Source organism: Hylobates moloch, unplaced genomic scaffold (assembly GCF_009828535.3).
Source record: "Hylobates moloch isolate HMO894 unplaced genomic scaffold, HMol_V3 SCAFFOLD_20, whole genome shotgun sequence".
Taxonomy (NCBI): Eukaryota; Metazoa; Chordata; class Mammalia; order Primates; family Hylobatidae; genus Hylobates; species Hylobates moloch.
The window spans coordinates 33,821,978-33,837,806 of NW_026652295.1; the positions used below are offsets into that span (position 1 = coordinate 33,821,978).

General features: G+C 50.2%; 1 protein-coding gene across 6 annotated transcripts in view; it reads left to right on the plus strand.

Moving 5' to 3' along the window:
- The window catches only part of ZNF76 (zinc finger protein 76), a 31,122-nt gene extending 15,662 nt beyond the window's left edge, over positions 1-15,460 (plus strand). For 2 of the 6 annotated variants that reach the window (XM_032140401.2, XM_032140399.2), the window contains exons 2-14: positions 566-734; positions 5,643-5,723; positions 5,837-5,914; positions 7,166-7,365; positions 9,759-9,875; positions 10,124-10,199; positions 10,764-10,889; positions 11,048-11,227; positions 12,030-12,263; positions 12,357-12,520; positions 13,228-13,392; positions 13,933-14,046; positions 14,618-15,460. In XM_032140401.2, the coding sequence (XP_031996292.1) occupies positions 662-734; positions 5,643-5,723; positions 5,837-5,914; positions 7,166-7,365; positions 9,759-9,875; positions 10,124-10,199; positions 10,764-10,889; positions 11,048-11,227; positions 12,030-12,263; positions 12,357-12,520; positions 13,228-13,392; positions 13,933-14,046; positions 14,618-14,722 (1,713 nt within the window). In that variant the 5' untranslated portion in view covers positions 566-661 and the 3' untranslated portion in view covers positions 14,723-15,460. Of the gene's footprint in view, positions 1-565; positions 735-5,642; positions 5,724-5,836; positions 5,915-7,165; positions 7,366-9,745; positions 9,876-10,123; positions 10,200-10,763; positions 10,890-11,047; positions 11,228-12,029; positions 12,264-12,356; positions 12,521-13,227; positions 13,406-13,932; positions 14,047-14,617 lie in introns of those variants that run through there. The other 4 variants (XM_058432412.1, XM_058432413.1, XM_058432411.1 and 1 more) reach the window with 4 other exon arrangements.
- Positions 15,461-15,829: the final 369 nt, after the last annotated feature.

Here is a 15,829-nt window from a genome sequence, read left to right on the forward strand (position 1 = left end):
CTTCTAAGGGAAAAGGAGGACTCAAGCATGATCCCCCTCCTCCACCCAGTTCTGGGTGGAAGGCAATACCATCCCTGGGATAGGCGATACTGGAAGTACAATAGTTCTGGAAGGTTGGGACACATCGTGAGTTCTGTTGAGGACTTATTCCATGTGTGGTACATGTGGGATGTTCCCTGAGGATGGTTAACAAGCCCAGTGGATAGATGGGTCCGAGCACAGGAGAGATGTTGGAGTAGGCAGAGAGAACCATCAGCAATGGGGTTAACTGCCTGCCTTCAGCAGGGCTCCTTCCTAAGGGGAGAAAGTTTAGAAATGGGTTTTGATCAGTGATTTCTTACTTTACGACCAGTTTGATTGGCATGCTTCTCTTCTATGCTTACCTTATAGAATTCTTAGATAATGTATATTTTAGCCCTTTTCATAAAAACCAATATTGTTCACTATTTTGAAGAATTCATCTTTTTTCTTCTTGGCTGGCTGGCCTCATTAACTCCTTCTCTGAGTGTCTTTGCGATAGGAGAAAGCTGGTTAACTCATAATGTGATACTGTTCATTTTCTTAGATTTGTGACCCAGAAGGAAATCTCTGACCTCAGCTGTGGCTCTTGGTGCTGGCCAGAAGCCAACTTCATGTCTGAGTGCACGAGTAGCAGTTTGCCATGGAGAGCTTGGGGCTGCAGACGGTGACCCTTAGTGATGGGACAACAGCCTACGTCCAGCAAGCTGTCAAAGGTGAGTACTTCTGGGGACCTCAGGATCCTGCCCTGTCCCTCAGCCTCTGGAAAGGAGTGTCCGTTTCTAAGAGTCCCACCATCACCTTGCCCTCCCGCCTGCTTACGCTTGTCCACCACCACAATTTGCTCTGCATTAGAATCTCCTGTGGTGCTTGATGAAAAGGGAACTCTAAAATAAAATGCTACAAGTCAGACAATCCCAGTCATAGGAACCAATACCTCTCTAAAGACAGAATTCCTAATATGTAATAAGCAGTTCATAAATATTTCTGGAATGAACACAGTGTTAGTTATGACTCCCTGCTTTTCAGAAATCCCCTGTCACAGTTTTTAGTGCTTTCTAGAAGCAGTTTATCATCTTAATTCAAGTATATTCAAACATTCAAACTACTAAGCATCTGCCATGTACAAGATGCTCTTTTAAGCCAGGCATAGTGGCTCATGTCTATAATCCCAGCACTCAGGAGGCTGAGATGGAAAGATCACTTGAGGCCAGGAGTTGGAGACCAGCTTGGACAACATAGCAAGACTCTGTCTCTAAAAAAAAAATAAAAATAATAATCTGGGTGCAGTGGCATGCACCTTTAGTCCCAGCTATTCAGGAGGCTGAGGCAGAAGGATCACTGAAACCCAGGAGTTTGAGGGTTCAGTGAACTATCACTGCACCACTGCACACCAGCCTGGGTGACAGAGCAAGATCCCATCTCTAAAAAAAAAAAAAGATTCTCTTCCTGATTCAGAAAGGAACACCCAAGCCGAGATCTCATGCCCTAATCCCCACTAGGGGATGCCAGAATTAAAAATATAGGGCACATAGTTAAATTTGAATTGGACATAACAATGAATACTCTTGTAGGATACATATGTACCAAATGTTGTAGGGACGTATGTATACTACATACTAGGGACATACATATACCCCTTATAAGGGATAGACATATATAAACATGGGATTAAGCTGAGCTTGGTGGCATGCACCTGTAGTCTCAGCTACTTAGGAGGTTCAGATGGGAGGACCTCTTGAGGCCAAAAGTTTGAGGTCAGCCTAGACAACAGCAAGACCCCATCTCAAAAAAAAAGTAGGAGGTGTTAAATACTATAAAACGCTAAAATAATAATACTAAGTTCTAAAAAAAAAAAAAAAAGCGTATTGTTTATCTGAAATTCAGATTTACCTGGGCATCCTGTATTTTATCTGGCAATTCTACCCTCACACTGAAGGTACTTAAAATCACGATAGGTGTGGAGTCAGAATAAAGTGTTTAGGGCAAGGCCTGCAGGCCAGGGACACTCTTCCTTTCTTGCCAGTGTTCTCAGGCAGCCAGATAGCATTCGTGTCTCCTTGGACAGCACCTTGAACAAGGCAAATACTGCCTTGTTCCTACTCTTCACTGGGCGTTTTCTGGACTCCATGATTGTCACTGTCCTCATGAAGCACTGTCATTGCAACACTGCCCTCCTTTATTTCAACACACTCTCGGAATATATTTCTGCTCCTAAGTTTACAGATAAGTTGTTTATTGATTTCATTTTAAGTTGTCTGTTTCCTGATGATGACTAAGGAGGCCCCTTAATCTCATCAGTAAGCACTTTCCATATGACAGTGTGTAGGGGTCCCTTCTGGAAAGGTTTCTTGTCAAGAGCTGTCTGTGACATGTGGGTTCTTGTTGGCTTCATCATCTTGAGAACGCAACTTCTCTAGAATATTTTTGAAGACTGAAACTCTCTGTTTGCAGACTTCCCACTCCAGGTCTTGCCCCTCCAGTGCAGTCTCCATGGGATGGAAGAACTTAGAATTCTAGCTAGGGTTGTGTTTACTCCTTGGACCCCAGTTAGTTCCCGTGCCTCAATCTTCCACTGAGAATTAATGGTCAAACGAATGAATAAAAAGCAAGTGACCACACCTGACCTGAGAGAGCCACTCTTTCCTTATATCTATCCTTCTTACGTATTTCTTTATTGTGTCAGTCTTCCTGGCTGTTCTCTGCCCACTGTGTAGTGTTGCAGTGTGCACTTACACACACACATGTGCGAACACACACTGACTCACAACAGATTTTCCCTCTGCTCAGGGTAGAGCTCTCCTTCAGAGACCAGAACCACACTTTCCTGAAAGGCTTCTCTGACTTATCCTCTGAAGCTTTTGACTGAGGCATTTTTGTCTCTGTCTGCCGGAAGCCCTAAAATTGTAAGAGACTTATCTTTAATTAGGATGAGTATAAAATGTATTATTCAAACCCAGCATTTTAAAAGTGGAAGAATGTGCTATTAATAAATGCACTAGGACTGTTCCAGGCAAACTGGGGAGTATGGTCACCTCTCTGTAATGGGATACGAGGCCCTTGTCAGTCAGCTGTTCTCCCCACTGCCTCTCTCCATTGTAGTCTCTGGTTGTTTAAGGAAATAGTAGGCTAAGTTTTTTCTACAGACAACTCTTCTCAACATTTTGTTTTCTACCTTGAAGCAGTACCCACTCTGCTGGCAGTAGCTTGCCGATGCTTTCGGAACCCCAAGTACTGATGCCCTTGCCAGGACAGATAAATTGTTAAAATGAGGGTAGCCTACTCCTCCGTGTCTGGGAGGGAAGAAAATGGGTTCCTCTTCCCCCCATCTCAGCTGCCTTTCCTATTTCTTACCTTTATCTCCACCTTACCTGCCTTTGGTTAGTTGTAGGACTGTTAGTTACTGACCCCAAGAAGACTCAGTTTGGGAACAAGTTTGGGGATTCCTGTAAAGGGGAGATGTCCGCAGAGACTTGGGCTGGAAGTAACTGTCTTTCCCACCTGAGCGCTCAGTTTCCTAAACCTCAATCTTCTAAGGAAAGGACAAATCACTTGTCATTAACTTTTTTTTCTTTTCTCTTCCTTTTTTTTTTTTTTTTTTTTTTTTTGTTGAGACGGAGTCTCACCCTGTTGCCCAGCCTGGAGTGCAGTGGTGTGATCTCGGCTCACTGCAACCTTCGCCTCCCAGGTTCAAGTGATTCTCCTGCCTCAGCCTCCCGAGTAGCTGGGACTATAGGCATGTGCCATCACGCCTGGTTAATTTTTTTGTATTTTTAGTAGAGACACGGTTTCATGATGTTGGCTAGGCTGGGGTCCCGACCTCAGGTTATCCGCCTGTCTCAGCCTCCCAAAGTGCTGGGATTATAGGTGTGAGCCACTACACCCAGCCTAACTTTTTTTTTTTTTCTTTTTGAGACAGGACCTCTCTCTGTCACCCAGGCTAGAGTGCAGTGGTACAATCTCAGCTCACCGCAACCTCCGCCTCTCGGGTTCAAGTGATTCTCCTGCCTCAGCCTCCTGAGTAGCTGGGACGACAGGCAACTACCACCACACCCAGCTAATTTTTTTGTATTTTTAGTAGAGACAGGGTTTCACCATGTTGGTTAGGCTGGTCTGGAACTCCTGACCTCAGGTGATCTGCTCGCCTTGGCCTCCCAAAGTGCTGGGATTACAGATGTAAGCCACCATGCCCAGCTTTTTATTTTTTTATTTTTTTATTTTTTTCAGACAGGGTCTTACTCTGTCACCCAGGCTGGACTGCAGTGGCATAATCACAGCTCACTGCAACCTCTGCCTCCTGGGCTCAAGCAATCCTCCCACCTCAGCCTCCTGAGTAACTGGGACCACGGGCATGCACCACTGCACCCAGCTAATTTTTGTGTTTTTTGTAGAGACAGGGTTTTGTCACATAGCTCAGGCTCGTCTCAAACTCCTGAGCTCAAGCGATCCACTCGCCTTGGCCTCCCAAAATGTTGGGATTATAGGCATGAGCCACTGAATCTGACCGTCATTAACTCTTCAATCTCCGTGTCTTTCCTTTCTCATTTCTCTTCTTCCTTCCCCCTCTGTCAGACTCACTGGACACAAGGAGGGGTCGTCTAGTTCTAATTTCAAGAGCCTTATTAGAAGTGCTTTCCAGTAAGGTAAAAGAAGAGTAATATCTTAGGAAATCTGGAGTCTTGTTAATTTTTACGCTGCTTGTTGTGTTGCCTTAGGTGATCTAATTTTTTACTAGAAAATTGAAATGAAAATATGAGAGGTCAATGAAGGAATCATTACTCAACAGTGGCAGTGGAATAAGACCTACATGGACACATAATAGCATAATAATTGTGCTCACATAGTTCTCTATTGCTTTACTTTCCATTTCTTCTAAAATGCATATTGGGCTTATAAGAAAAGCTAGGATTTATTGAGGGCTGACCATATATACCTGGCACTCTTCCCAGTCTTTTATATTCGTTAACTCATTTAACCCTAACAGCAACCCTATAAGAGACACAGTTTTCAATCCCCATTTTAAGAAAAGGAAACTGAGGCACAAAGGTTAGTTAAATAAGCTGTCCAAGGTCACACAGCTGTTAAGAGGTGGAGCTGGAATTCAAACTCTGGAGGCCTGGCCTGGTTCCAGAGTTTTATTGTTTTTAACCAATAAGCTATATAGCCTGCCTTCACAGGGGCTCCTGGTCTTAGCACACTGTCATAGTGAGGGATGAGGGGATATGTTTTGATTTTGTTAGTTTGAGCTACATCTGAATTTTGACCCATTGGGGCCCATCCAGGTTTAAGGGCCATTAGTTCAAGTCTCAGCAACTTACTATTAGGTTGGAAGTTTCCACTTGGCTGGGCATGGATAGAATAATAAGTGAAGTTATTCCTCCTGTCAGTAACTGGAAGGGAATCTGTTGGGAGGTGATGGGTTCCGGCAAGGCAAGTGTCTTCACCCTTAGTGTCTCAAGGCCCAGGCCCAAGGAGACAGAGCAAGGGAACAAGGAAGATGTTACCCATGCTTAGACTTGCAGGCTCGTGCCTAGAGACTCAAGTAAGCCTCAGCTAAAAACAGGCAGGTGTTTCTTAGCCCTCTTCTGGTCCTGGCCCATTTCTCTCCATTTCCACTCTAACAGGAGAGAAGCTTCTTGAAGGGCAGGTGATCCAGCTCGAGGATGGGACCACCGCATACATTCACCAGGTGACGGTACAGAAAGGTGAGGGCACCCTAACACACCATGCCTTGTCGAGGGAAGCCTGACAGCCCCCACCAAGGGACCCCTCCATGGCACTGAGCACCAGGGAAAGGCAGGCATTGCTCTCGTTACAGAATCTCTCTCCTTTGAGGATGGTCAGCCTGTGCAGCTGGAAGATGGCAGCATGGCTTACATACACCGCACACCCAGAGGTAGGGTCACCATCATCACAACTAGGGGAAGGATGGGAGGCAGGACTGGAGGATGGGGTGGCAGGACGGGAGGATGGGATAGCACACAACTGGGGTGTAGACATGGGAGCTGTCGTCTCCACGGTACACACATGCTCATTTGGATTAGCAGCCTTGCCCACCTTCCCTGGTGCAGACCACAGGAGCAGCTATGTCTACCACTGGGAGGTGAGCCTTGGAGATCAGTCACATGTACTTTGATGGTGGCCTTGGCTCCAGCACAGCCACAAAGTCTTAGGGCTTTAAATAGGACCTGAGGATGTCATCCAAGACCAGGAGAAAAAACTAATATTTTAGAATCACGCTCCTAAGGTGCTGAAGAATAACAATTTATTCCTTCCGCAGGTAGTTTGTTGAGTGACTGTTACATGCCTGGCGTTGTGTTAGGTGTGGAGTATACAAGAGAGAACAAAGTCAGACATGGTCCCTGCTCTCCTAGAGTCTAGAGGGGGAAATAGAAATGAAACAAGCCATCAGTGATGAACTGATCATTACAAACAGAGATCATGCTCAGGGAGGGCTTCTCTGAGGAAGTGATGCTTGAGCTGAGAGGTAAAGAATGAGGTAGACTTAGCTGGGGGAAGAGGGATGGCAGGGAGGGTTCAGTACTTCAGGCAGAAGGAATAGCATGTGCAGGCCTAGAGCTGGGAGGAAGAAAGAACAGCACATTCCAGGAACTGCTAGGAGCTAGAGCCCTGGGAGCGAAGGCAGAATAAGCAGGAGGAAACTGGAGAGAGAAAGACAAGGCTGGTGCACTCTGGGTTTGAGTGTCAGGGTGAGGATTTTGGTCTTTATCCTGAGACCAGTGGGAAGCATTTAAACTGTTTAGGCAGTTAAGTGACATGGTCATATTTGTGTCCTGCAAAGATCCCTCTGGATGTGCTGCCTGGAGGGAACTAGAGGCGGTGAGGGGGTGAGGAGCGACTGGTCAGGAGGCTATTGTGGTCATCTAAGCCAAAATGATGATGAGCCCCTATCAGGTCCTCAAGGAGCTTGTGAGTTCCCATTTAGTGTACCATAGGAGACCTCATCCTTAGGTGAGACAGCCGCAGAAGGAGGGCCAGCAAGAGTGAATCACAAAGTGAAGGGGCATGAGAAATCGGATGCTGAAACCCTCCTTGGTATATGTATCTCTCATTAACTTAAAGCTAGAGTCCCAGCTGTATCTCTTCCCCTTGTGTGGCATCAGGGCTAACCATGTGTTCCCTGCAGAAGGCTATGACCCCAGTGCCCTGGAAGCCGTCCAGCTGGAAGATGGCTCCACTGCCTACATTCACCACCCTGTGGCTGTGCCATCGGACAGCACCATCCTGGCCGTACAGACAGAGGTGGGCTTGGAAGACCTGGCAGCAGAGGATGATGAGGGCTTCAGTGCAGACACAGTGGTGGCCCTGGAGCAGTATGCCAGCAAGGTGAGCACATAGAGCCTGACACGGTCTGTCACTCTAGACAACGGGGCCTTGCCTGCGCACTGCCTCTTGGCCCTGCCAGAACTTCACCTCTCAAGTGGACAAGGGCAGCCCTGTGCTTGGGTACCATGTGGGATATTCCCTTTGCCCCTCCACCCCAGCTCCCCCAACTGACCTGTCACACATCATTATCTAGGGCGTGCAACACAGCCTTCCTGGCCGCTGACAGCTGTTTATGCTCACTTTTGTTTACGCTGTCTCTGCAGAGGGAAAGCTGCCATAAGAAACAGTGGCATCCTTATGCTGGGGAGTTAGGCCCAGCTTCACTTTGGCTGCTGTAGTAATCCTCTGCACTAGCTGGGAAAGCCCTGCCAGTGACTTGTATTAGCTTTCTAGTCCACTGAGGTAATTGTATTTATTTCTTCTCTGTGACTCACTTAGTCATTTGGAAAATTAACCTCAGTGGGCTATAACAAGGGCATGTGCAACAGAACAGCTGGGATTCCTGGATTATGAGGCCCACACAGTAGCTCAGCTGGAAAGCAAAAGGGTCCTGGCTCTGCAAATACCAGTCAGTCCAAGTTCTTTCTGCCGAAACCATGGTCCTGCCTGTGGGGAAAAGGGTACAGAAATCTCTGAGCTTTCCAAACCAGCGTGTTCCCTTCCTGGAATGACTGCAGAGCCTCAGGCTGGATATGCTAGGGCTTCCTACACGTTCCTTCCTTCCAGCAGTTTTACCCGAAGATGGGGGAGGTTTTTTATTTATAATGAAACCAGTGTGGCTGAATGATGGAGGAAAAAAGGAAATCCTCATGTCTTTTCAAAATGAAGTACAGGCCAGGCGCAGAGGCTCACGCCTGTAATCCCAGCACTTTGGGAGGCTGAGGCAGATGGATCGCTTGAGTCCAGGAGTTTGAGACCAGTCTGGGCAACATGGCGAAACCTCATCTCTACAAAAAAATACAAAAATAAATTAGCTGGGCATGGTGGTGCGTACCTGTGGTCCCAGCTACTGGGAAGCGGACGTGGGAGGATCAGGAGGCGGTGATTGCAATGAGCTGAGATTGTCCCACTGCACTCCAGCCTGGGCAACAGAGGGAGACCCTATCAAAAAAAAAAAAAAAAAAAAAGGCACAAAACTTTACAGCAGGTTCCCTGAGGTATATTTTAGAGACCAAATTTGAGACTTGATGTTGATGTAAAGAGAAGTGGGTTTTATTTAAATCATGAGCCCTGAGATCTATGCTTGCTCTACCGCTACCTAGTCCAAACTTGGGTGAGTCCCTCCTCTCCTAGACCTCAGCTTATTCCTAATATGATGAGATGTGACCAGATGATCTCAGAGGTCACTTCCATCCCTCATGTCCCTTGATTCCCGTGATTACCCCTGGAGCTAGTGAGACATGGAATGAAATCCAAGTGCCTGTGTGAGTTAGCCCGCCAAGCAGGTCTGGCCACCTCTGACCCTACCCTCTACCCAGAAGCTGTTTAAATGTCCATGAAACTCTCAGCTGCTTGAGCCCCTGAGCTGGAGCCTAACTAGACAGACCTTGCCATGAATTTGGCATCACCCCTCTGTCCCCTGCTCACTGTGACTTGCAGAGTTCAGTTTCAGGAGCTCCTGGAAAGACCAGAGTGTGATTCTGAAGCATTCTAGAAAGAAAGACTAAGGGACAGTGCCACCAGGACCCTGCTCAGGAAAGCAGAAGAGCAGTAAGGGCTCCCTGCATCCAGAGGCTGGTGTGAGATGGGTGGCTTTAGCAATATCCCAGAAGAGGAGACAAAAGGGGAGGACTTGTCAGCTGGGTGCTGTCATTAGAGCTGACATTTCTGGTGGAAACTGCAGCACTCCCCTGGGTGCTTCTGGTCGTGGCCCCCTCACTCTGGGCCCCATGTCCTATCAGATGAACCTAGGTGAGCTCCTCTCCACAGCAAGCCCCCTTGTTTATGTACTTTTAAGCACTAGTTTTGTGCCAGGAGGAAGGGGACCCCTCCTATCAGAAGATGGAAGTCTTGAGAGTTGCAGGCCCCTAGGTATGTGTGCTTAGAAGGAGGGTTTCTGGTACTTGGCCCAGTTCAAGCATGGCCATTCAGACAACCTCCCTTTTCACCTTACGTAGCTGTCTATGTGATAGCCTTTCTTCAATAGCTGTCACAGCCACTATGACCTGTAGGTCTCCCTTTGTCCCATCAGAGATGGGTGGTGACTCCCCATGCCCACCCTGTTTCTTCTGTAGCATGCCCCAGCATCTGTTCCTTGTCTGTCTAGTTACGTTCTTTTGCCCCAGAGGCCCCTGACAGGTTTAACCCTGCCTATTGGGTCTTAAGCAGGGCCCTGTGTCCCACCTTCTTCACTGGGGAGAATACATATAGGGATCTCAAGACTTTTCCCCCAGGTTCTTCATGACAGCCAGATTCCCCATAATGGAAAAGGGCAGCAAGTTGGAGACAGAGCATTCCGCTGTGGCTACAAGGGCTGTGGGCGTCTCTACACCACCGCTCATCACTTAAAGGTAAGGTTGCTGGCAGACAGCCGTCAGCTCTGCAGTCTTCCCTTCCAGGCTGTAATTCTACCTTTCTGCTTTGATTGGAATTGGTCGCTGCCCTCAAGGAAGAAATGAGGGTACACAGGAATGCCAGCACAGAGCGCTTGACACACATGAATGGTACAGGAGGGAAGAGAATCAGGGTCCTAAAGAAAACCAAAGAGCCCAGGTCATACCCTTGCTCCTCTGAATTGTGTGATTGCTTGTCCTCACAGGTGCATGAACGAGCTCATACAGGTGACCGTCCATACAGATGTGACTTCCCCAGCTGTGGAAAGGCCTTTGCCACAGGTAACCTGCCTGGTGGGCTGCTTCCAGTTGAGGGTGGAGGGTTCTAGTTCTGTTTGGGATCTCTCTGAAGGGAACCCAACACCAGGCTGCTTTCCTGGAGAAACTACCGTCAGAGTACTCTGACTTGCAGGGTGCTCTCTCTGGAGGAAACCTTGTTACGGGAGTGAAAGGCAGCATGGTTCAGGCCAGCAGAAGGAGCCTGGAGGGTTGGTGGAGAGACCCAGCCTCTTGTGTCAGCTCTGATGCCAACCAGCTGTGGATTATTGGGTGGGCCATTGCATCTCTCTGGGCTTATTTTCCCCTCTGTGAAACTAGGACCTTTAGCCATGAGTTCTCTGAGTTTCTTTTCATGCTCATGTTCTAGTATGGCTCCAACTGCCTGCCCCTGGAGAGGGAAGCAGGGCACAGTGGGCTTTTCCAGCCCCTGCCCAGGCAGGGGTGGGATAGAGGCAGACATGGGCTTCCTGAGCCAAAGGAGGTGGAGAGCCTGTGCATGAGGTGGACGGTGGAGGATGAGACCCCACTGGATGCTCACTTCACCCCCTCCCTGCCACATATGGACAGGCTATGGACTGAAGAGCCACGTTCGTACCCACACTGGTGAGAAACCATACAAGTGCCCAGAGGAGCTGTGCAGCAAGGCCTTCAAGACCTCAGGAGACCTGCAGAAGCATGTCCGTACCCACACTGGTATGCTGGGCCCTGCCCACTCCAACCCCATTCCCTGGGCAAAAGGAATTCAGCTTGCCTTTCAGACTTAGACCTGGATGGAGCCCAGTGCCATCCCCAGCTTGCTCCAGTATGGCCCTCTTTCCCACACCCCTCCTCGCATCCCACCATTTGCATAGGTGAACGCCCGTTCCGGTGCCCTTTTGAGGGCTGTGGCCGCTCCTTCACCACGTCTAACATCCGCAAGGTACACGTGCGTACCCACACAGGCGAGAGGCCCTACACCTGCCCGGAGCCCCACTGTGGCCGTGGCTTCACCAGTGCCACCAACTATAAGAATCACGTGCGCATCCACACAGGTGGGCTAGCTGGCATGCGAGGACCACCCTCGCTCAGGCCCCAACCCCTCTACTGTAGGCTTCCCATCTAAGACACATTCCCAACTCCCAGCCCAGAACCCTTCTGTGCCAGCCATTCCAGGCTGGTCTGGGGGTGGGGTATCCCCAGAACAACTCCACTTGCAGTGAGCAGTTCCTCCATTTCCAGTTAGGTCCAATCTGAAAGGTATTGCCAGTCCTCTCTGGGGTCCCTCAGCTCCCTACCACCCCTCTACACCCACCCTGAATTCTCCAACTCTGAACTCCTGAAAAGAGGCCAGGGTCAGGAATGATGGGGAAGAAGCGGAGTGAACTGTCAGCCTTCAACTCCTCACCTTATCCGCCATCCATGACTCCTGTGTATCCTCACCCTCCCCAGTGTTGTGCCCCTCATCCAGCTTTCTGTGTTGTCTCTCAGCATGTGTGTCCCCTCTTTCTCATCACAACTGATCCTTGCCTCTTGCCTCTGCTGTTCACCACTCTCAACCTCCCACCCTCAACCTTATAAGCTCCAGTGCCCCCTACCAGCCCCTTTACTAGCCCCAGCCTTGACCTGTCCCCCATTTCCTTTCCGCCTTGTCTCTGGATTCAGTGGTTCAACACTCGTGTCCTCTCTGTGTTCCACTGGCCATCTTCCCCAACCCTGTCCATTGAGAGTCTCAGGTCTCAGTCCTTCTCCCTCCCTCTGGCTCTCCCTTCACCAACCCTGTCCCTCACCCCTGTCCCCTTAGTTTCCCCCTTGCCAGCCCCAGTTCCCACCCCCCTCACAGCCCAGTGTCCCCAGGGGAGAAGCCATACGTTTGCACGGTGCCAGGCTGCGGGAAACGCTTCACCGAGTACTCAAGCTTATATAAGCACCACGTGGTGCACACACACTGCAAGCCCTACACCTGCAGCACCTGCGGCAAGACCTACCGGCAGACCTCCACCTTGGCCATGCACAAGCGCAGTGCCCACGGCGAGCTGGAGGCCACGGAGGAGAGCGAGCAGGCCCTCTATGAGCAGCAGCAGCTTGAGGGTAAGGGGAGTGGGCAGGGGGTGAGAGTGGGGACAAGCCAGGCCTCCCCATGGCATCTGGTAGCAGGTGTCAGCCTTGGCTGTCCTCTCCCAGCCGCCTCTGCAGCCGAGGAGAGCCCGCCACCCAAACGACCCCGGATAGCTTACCTTTCGGAGGTGAAGGAAGAGGGTGATGACATCCCAGCCCAAGTGGCCATGGTGACTGAAGAAGATGGGGCCCCCCAGGTGGCTCTGATCACTCAGGATGGTGCCCAGCAGGTACAGGCCCTGGAGGGCAGGGGTGCCACACTAGCTGGCACTCTCCACTCTCTCTGGGGACTCTCGGAGCCCTGAAGTTCTGACAGCCCCACTGCCACCCAGCTTCTTGTTTCAGTTTTATAGACCTCAGAGGCTGAGGCTGAGGGGACCACATCTTGTAGCATAGCCTCTCCTCCTCCTGTGCTTCCAGCTCAGTCTCTGGGGCTTCTGGAGCACAGTTAGTATTTTCTCTCTTTACTTGGAGGCTGACAGGTCCTGTTCATCTGAGCAGGACATGGGATGTCCCTCTCAAGAGAGGCATGTTCATATAGCAGCCAGAACATGGTATGGGGTCTGAAAGCCTGGGGTCTGGTCCTACCAGTGTACTAGCCAGCTACATAACCTGACCCTTGTCGGTACCCTTGCTAGAAAGTACACCTATGCTTTCTAGAGTTGTTAGGACACAATCAGGTGGCGACCCTGAGCTGGATACAACAGGCCCCAGAAGCAAAGTGGTGATAAATAGAAGTAGTCAGTAGAATTCTTCTAGTGTGGCCTGTCTTTGCAACCTTGGACCCATTTTGTTTACCTGTCACCCATCCCTTCCACCACTGTGACATGAAACTAATAAGCTGACCTTGTCTGGAAGTGCAGGTATATCTTCCTTAGGGACTTTCAGACAACCCTCCACTGACACTGCCAGCTCATCTTCCCCCTCCTGTTGGCAGGTCAGCCTGTCCCCGGAAGACCTGCAGGCCCTGGGGAGTGCCATCAGTATGGTCACCCAGCACGGCAGCACCACCCTCACCATCCCCAGTCATGATGCCGACCTGGCCACATCTGGCACACATACAGTCACCATGGTCAGCGCCGATGGCACCCAGACGCAGCCCGTATGACCAGGCGGTTTGCTTGGGGTTTCTTATTTTGTCATTCCTTTCCATGGGGCGGGCATTAAAGTGCAGTCTAAACTAGTCAAGTCTTCTTACCAGGACAAAGATTCCCCACAAAAGAAGGGGTCTTCCCCACAGTTCCTGGGCCATGAGCAGCTCTTATCTCTAAAAGCAGTTGAATGAAGGTCAAGAGACACTTTCTAAATCTCAGTTCAACCCTGATTTGTTTTGCAACCTTAGGCAAATCACTTTTCCGTGGACTTCTGTCCATTTTCAAGTGAGGGGATTAAAATATCTCTGGAATTTTTTACAGCTCTGTCCTTCTGTGATTCAAAATCCCTTAATTAAATTGGGCTTTAAGTTGGGAGGAAACCCAGCCTTACTTAGCTCTGAGCCTCAGGCTAATTAATCTGACCCATACGGTTTTATCCATTCTCTTCTGGGTTGTTCCCAGCACCTTAATTGGAGGGATGTTTATTTGGATTGTGGAGAGGGAGAGTACACTGCAGGTGGAATGGAAGACCTCCTTTTGTCTTTCAGGTCACAATCATTACCTCTGGGACTGTGGTGGCTGAGGACTCAAGTGTAGCATCTCTTTGTCATCAACAGGTGGCACTGTTGGCGACAGCCAACGGAACGCACATTGCAGTGCAGGTGAGTAGAGATCTGGGAGGAAAGGGGATCCCACGGCCAGAGAAGGCAACAAGGAATAAAGGGGAATTGGATGAGGATCTTGAAGAGAAGGGCATCTGACTCAAAAAGAGCCCATTTCAGAGGACAGATCCCTTTCCTCCTGCATCCATGCATCTGTCTCAGGCTCGCTCTTGGCTGAGACAGAATGTTGAAGCCTCTTCTGGCCTTCAGGATAACTCCGATGGCAGTCCACCTGTGGTCCAAGCCCTTCATCTCTTTGTGTCTCTGTTTCTTCATCTGGAAATTAAGGAGGCTGAAGTAGATGATCACCACGGTTCTCTTCAGCCAGTCCTTCTGTGAGCAAGCTGGTCTCTCTGACCCTGGCTATTCCAGGGCCCCCTGGCCATGCCTAGCCTAGTAGGACTCTTCATCCGTGAACTTCATGTTTATTGGAGCCCTACTAAGTGTTCAGCGTGTGGCACTGGGTAGATGGGGGAGAGTAAAAAAAAAAAGTAGGCCACATACTACTAACACTGGAATCTAGCAGGGAGGGTCTCACTCTCTCCTTCCTTCTGCACCCCCTTCCCCACAGCTGGAGGAACAGCAGACCTTAGAGGAGGCCATCAGTGTGGCCACTGCGGCCATGCAGCAAGGGGCCGTGACCCTGGAGACAACAGTGTCGGAGAGTGGCTGCTGAGTCCAAGAGGGCTGGATCCCACACCATGCTGGAGGAAGTGCCATGCTGCGTGGCCATTCTTGCCCCCAAGGGCCCAGGCTGTGGCTGACACATGGAAGGTGGCCACATAGGTCTCTGGGTTGAGAAGACAGCAAGAAAACTGCCTACCTGAAGGGAATGGGGGCCCTGCCCAAGAGGGGGGCCAGGCAGCTGGAATCAGGGGAGTACATCATCCTCGGGAGCTGACGACAAGCCAGGCTACACCAGGGCACCCTCCTCTCAAAATCAGCTGGGTGCCCGCTGTCCTCCTAAAGAACACCCTTCTGGCCCTCAGTCTGCTGCCCTTCTCAGGTGGAGATTGGGGCTGCTATGGGGACTGGTCCTCTAGGGGAGAGCCACAGATAGCTCTTCAGCCCAGTAGCAGCGGAGCAGGCCCTGTCCTGCCCTCCCAGCAATAACCACCGCCCTGGAGGCCAGCTGAGATGCCTGGCTACTTGGCACCAGGGACTTCCTGACACCACAGTCAATTAATTTCTCAGGGGCCTGTGGCTGGAGAAAAGGTGCCCAGCCCCCGCCACTCCTCAGCTGCCCCTCAACCTCTCTATGGCAAGAGAGGCAGGGAGTGGCCCTGTACATAGACTGCTGGGGATTGGGTTTGATTTGTTTTGTTTTTTTTAATTCCATTTTGATAATTTTTTTCGTGCTCTGGGTGGTGGTGGCACATGGATGAATGAGTATTTAATAAAAGTTCCAAATTTCCACCTGGGTCCCTCCATCCTTTCAGCTGTAGGCCCGGGTGGCAGGGTTGGTCAAGTCAGGCTCTCAGCCCTGTCTCCCTGGCACAAACTCCACTCAGCCTTGGTGCCAGAGTGGTGGGGCTGGCCTGCCAGGGACACAGGTGGGAAGGAAGCCCAGTATAAGATAAAGCCTTGAGGAGCTGCTGGTGGCTTCTTGCCCACAGCAGAGCAGGTGGGCTCCAGGGTAGCCAAACGGGACAAGGGTGACCGCTGCTTCCAGGCTCTGGCTGAATCTCGGGCCTCAGGTGATTGAGCTGGGGGAACTCTTTTCCTGCCTTTCTTGTAGAACGTAGTCAGAGCCCCTCCAACCCAGCCACCCCCAAATCACACA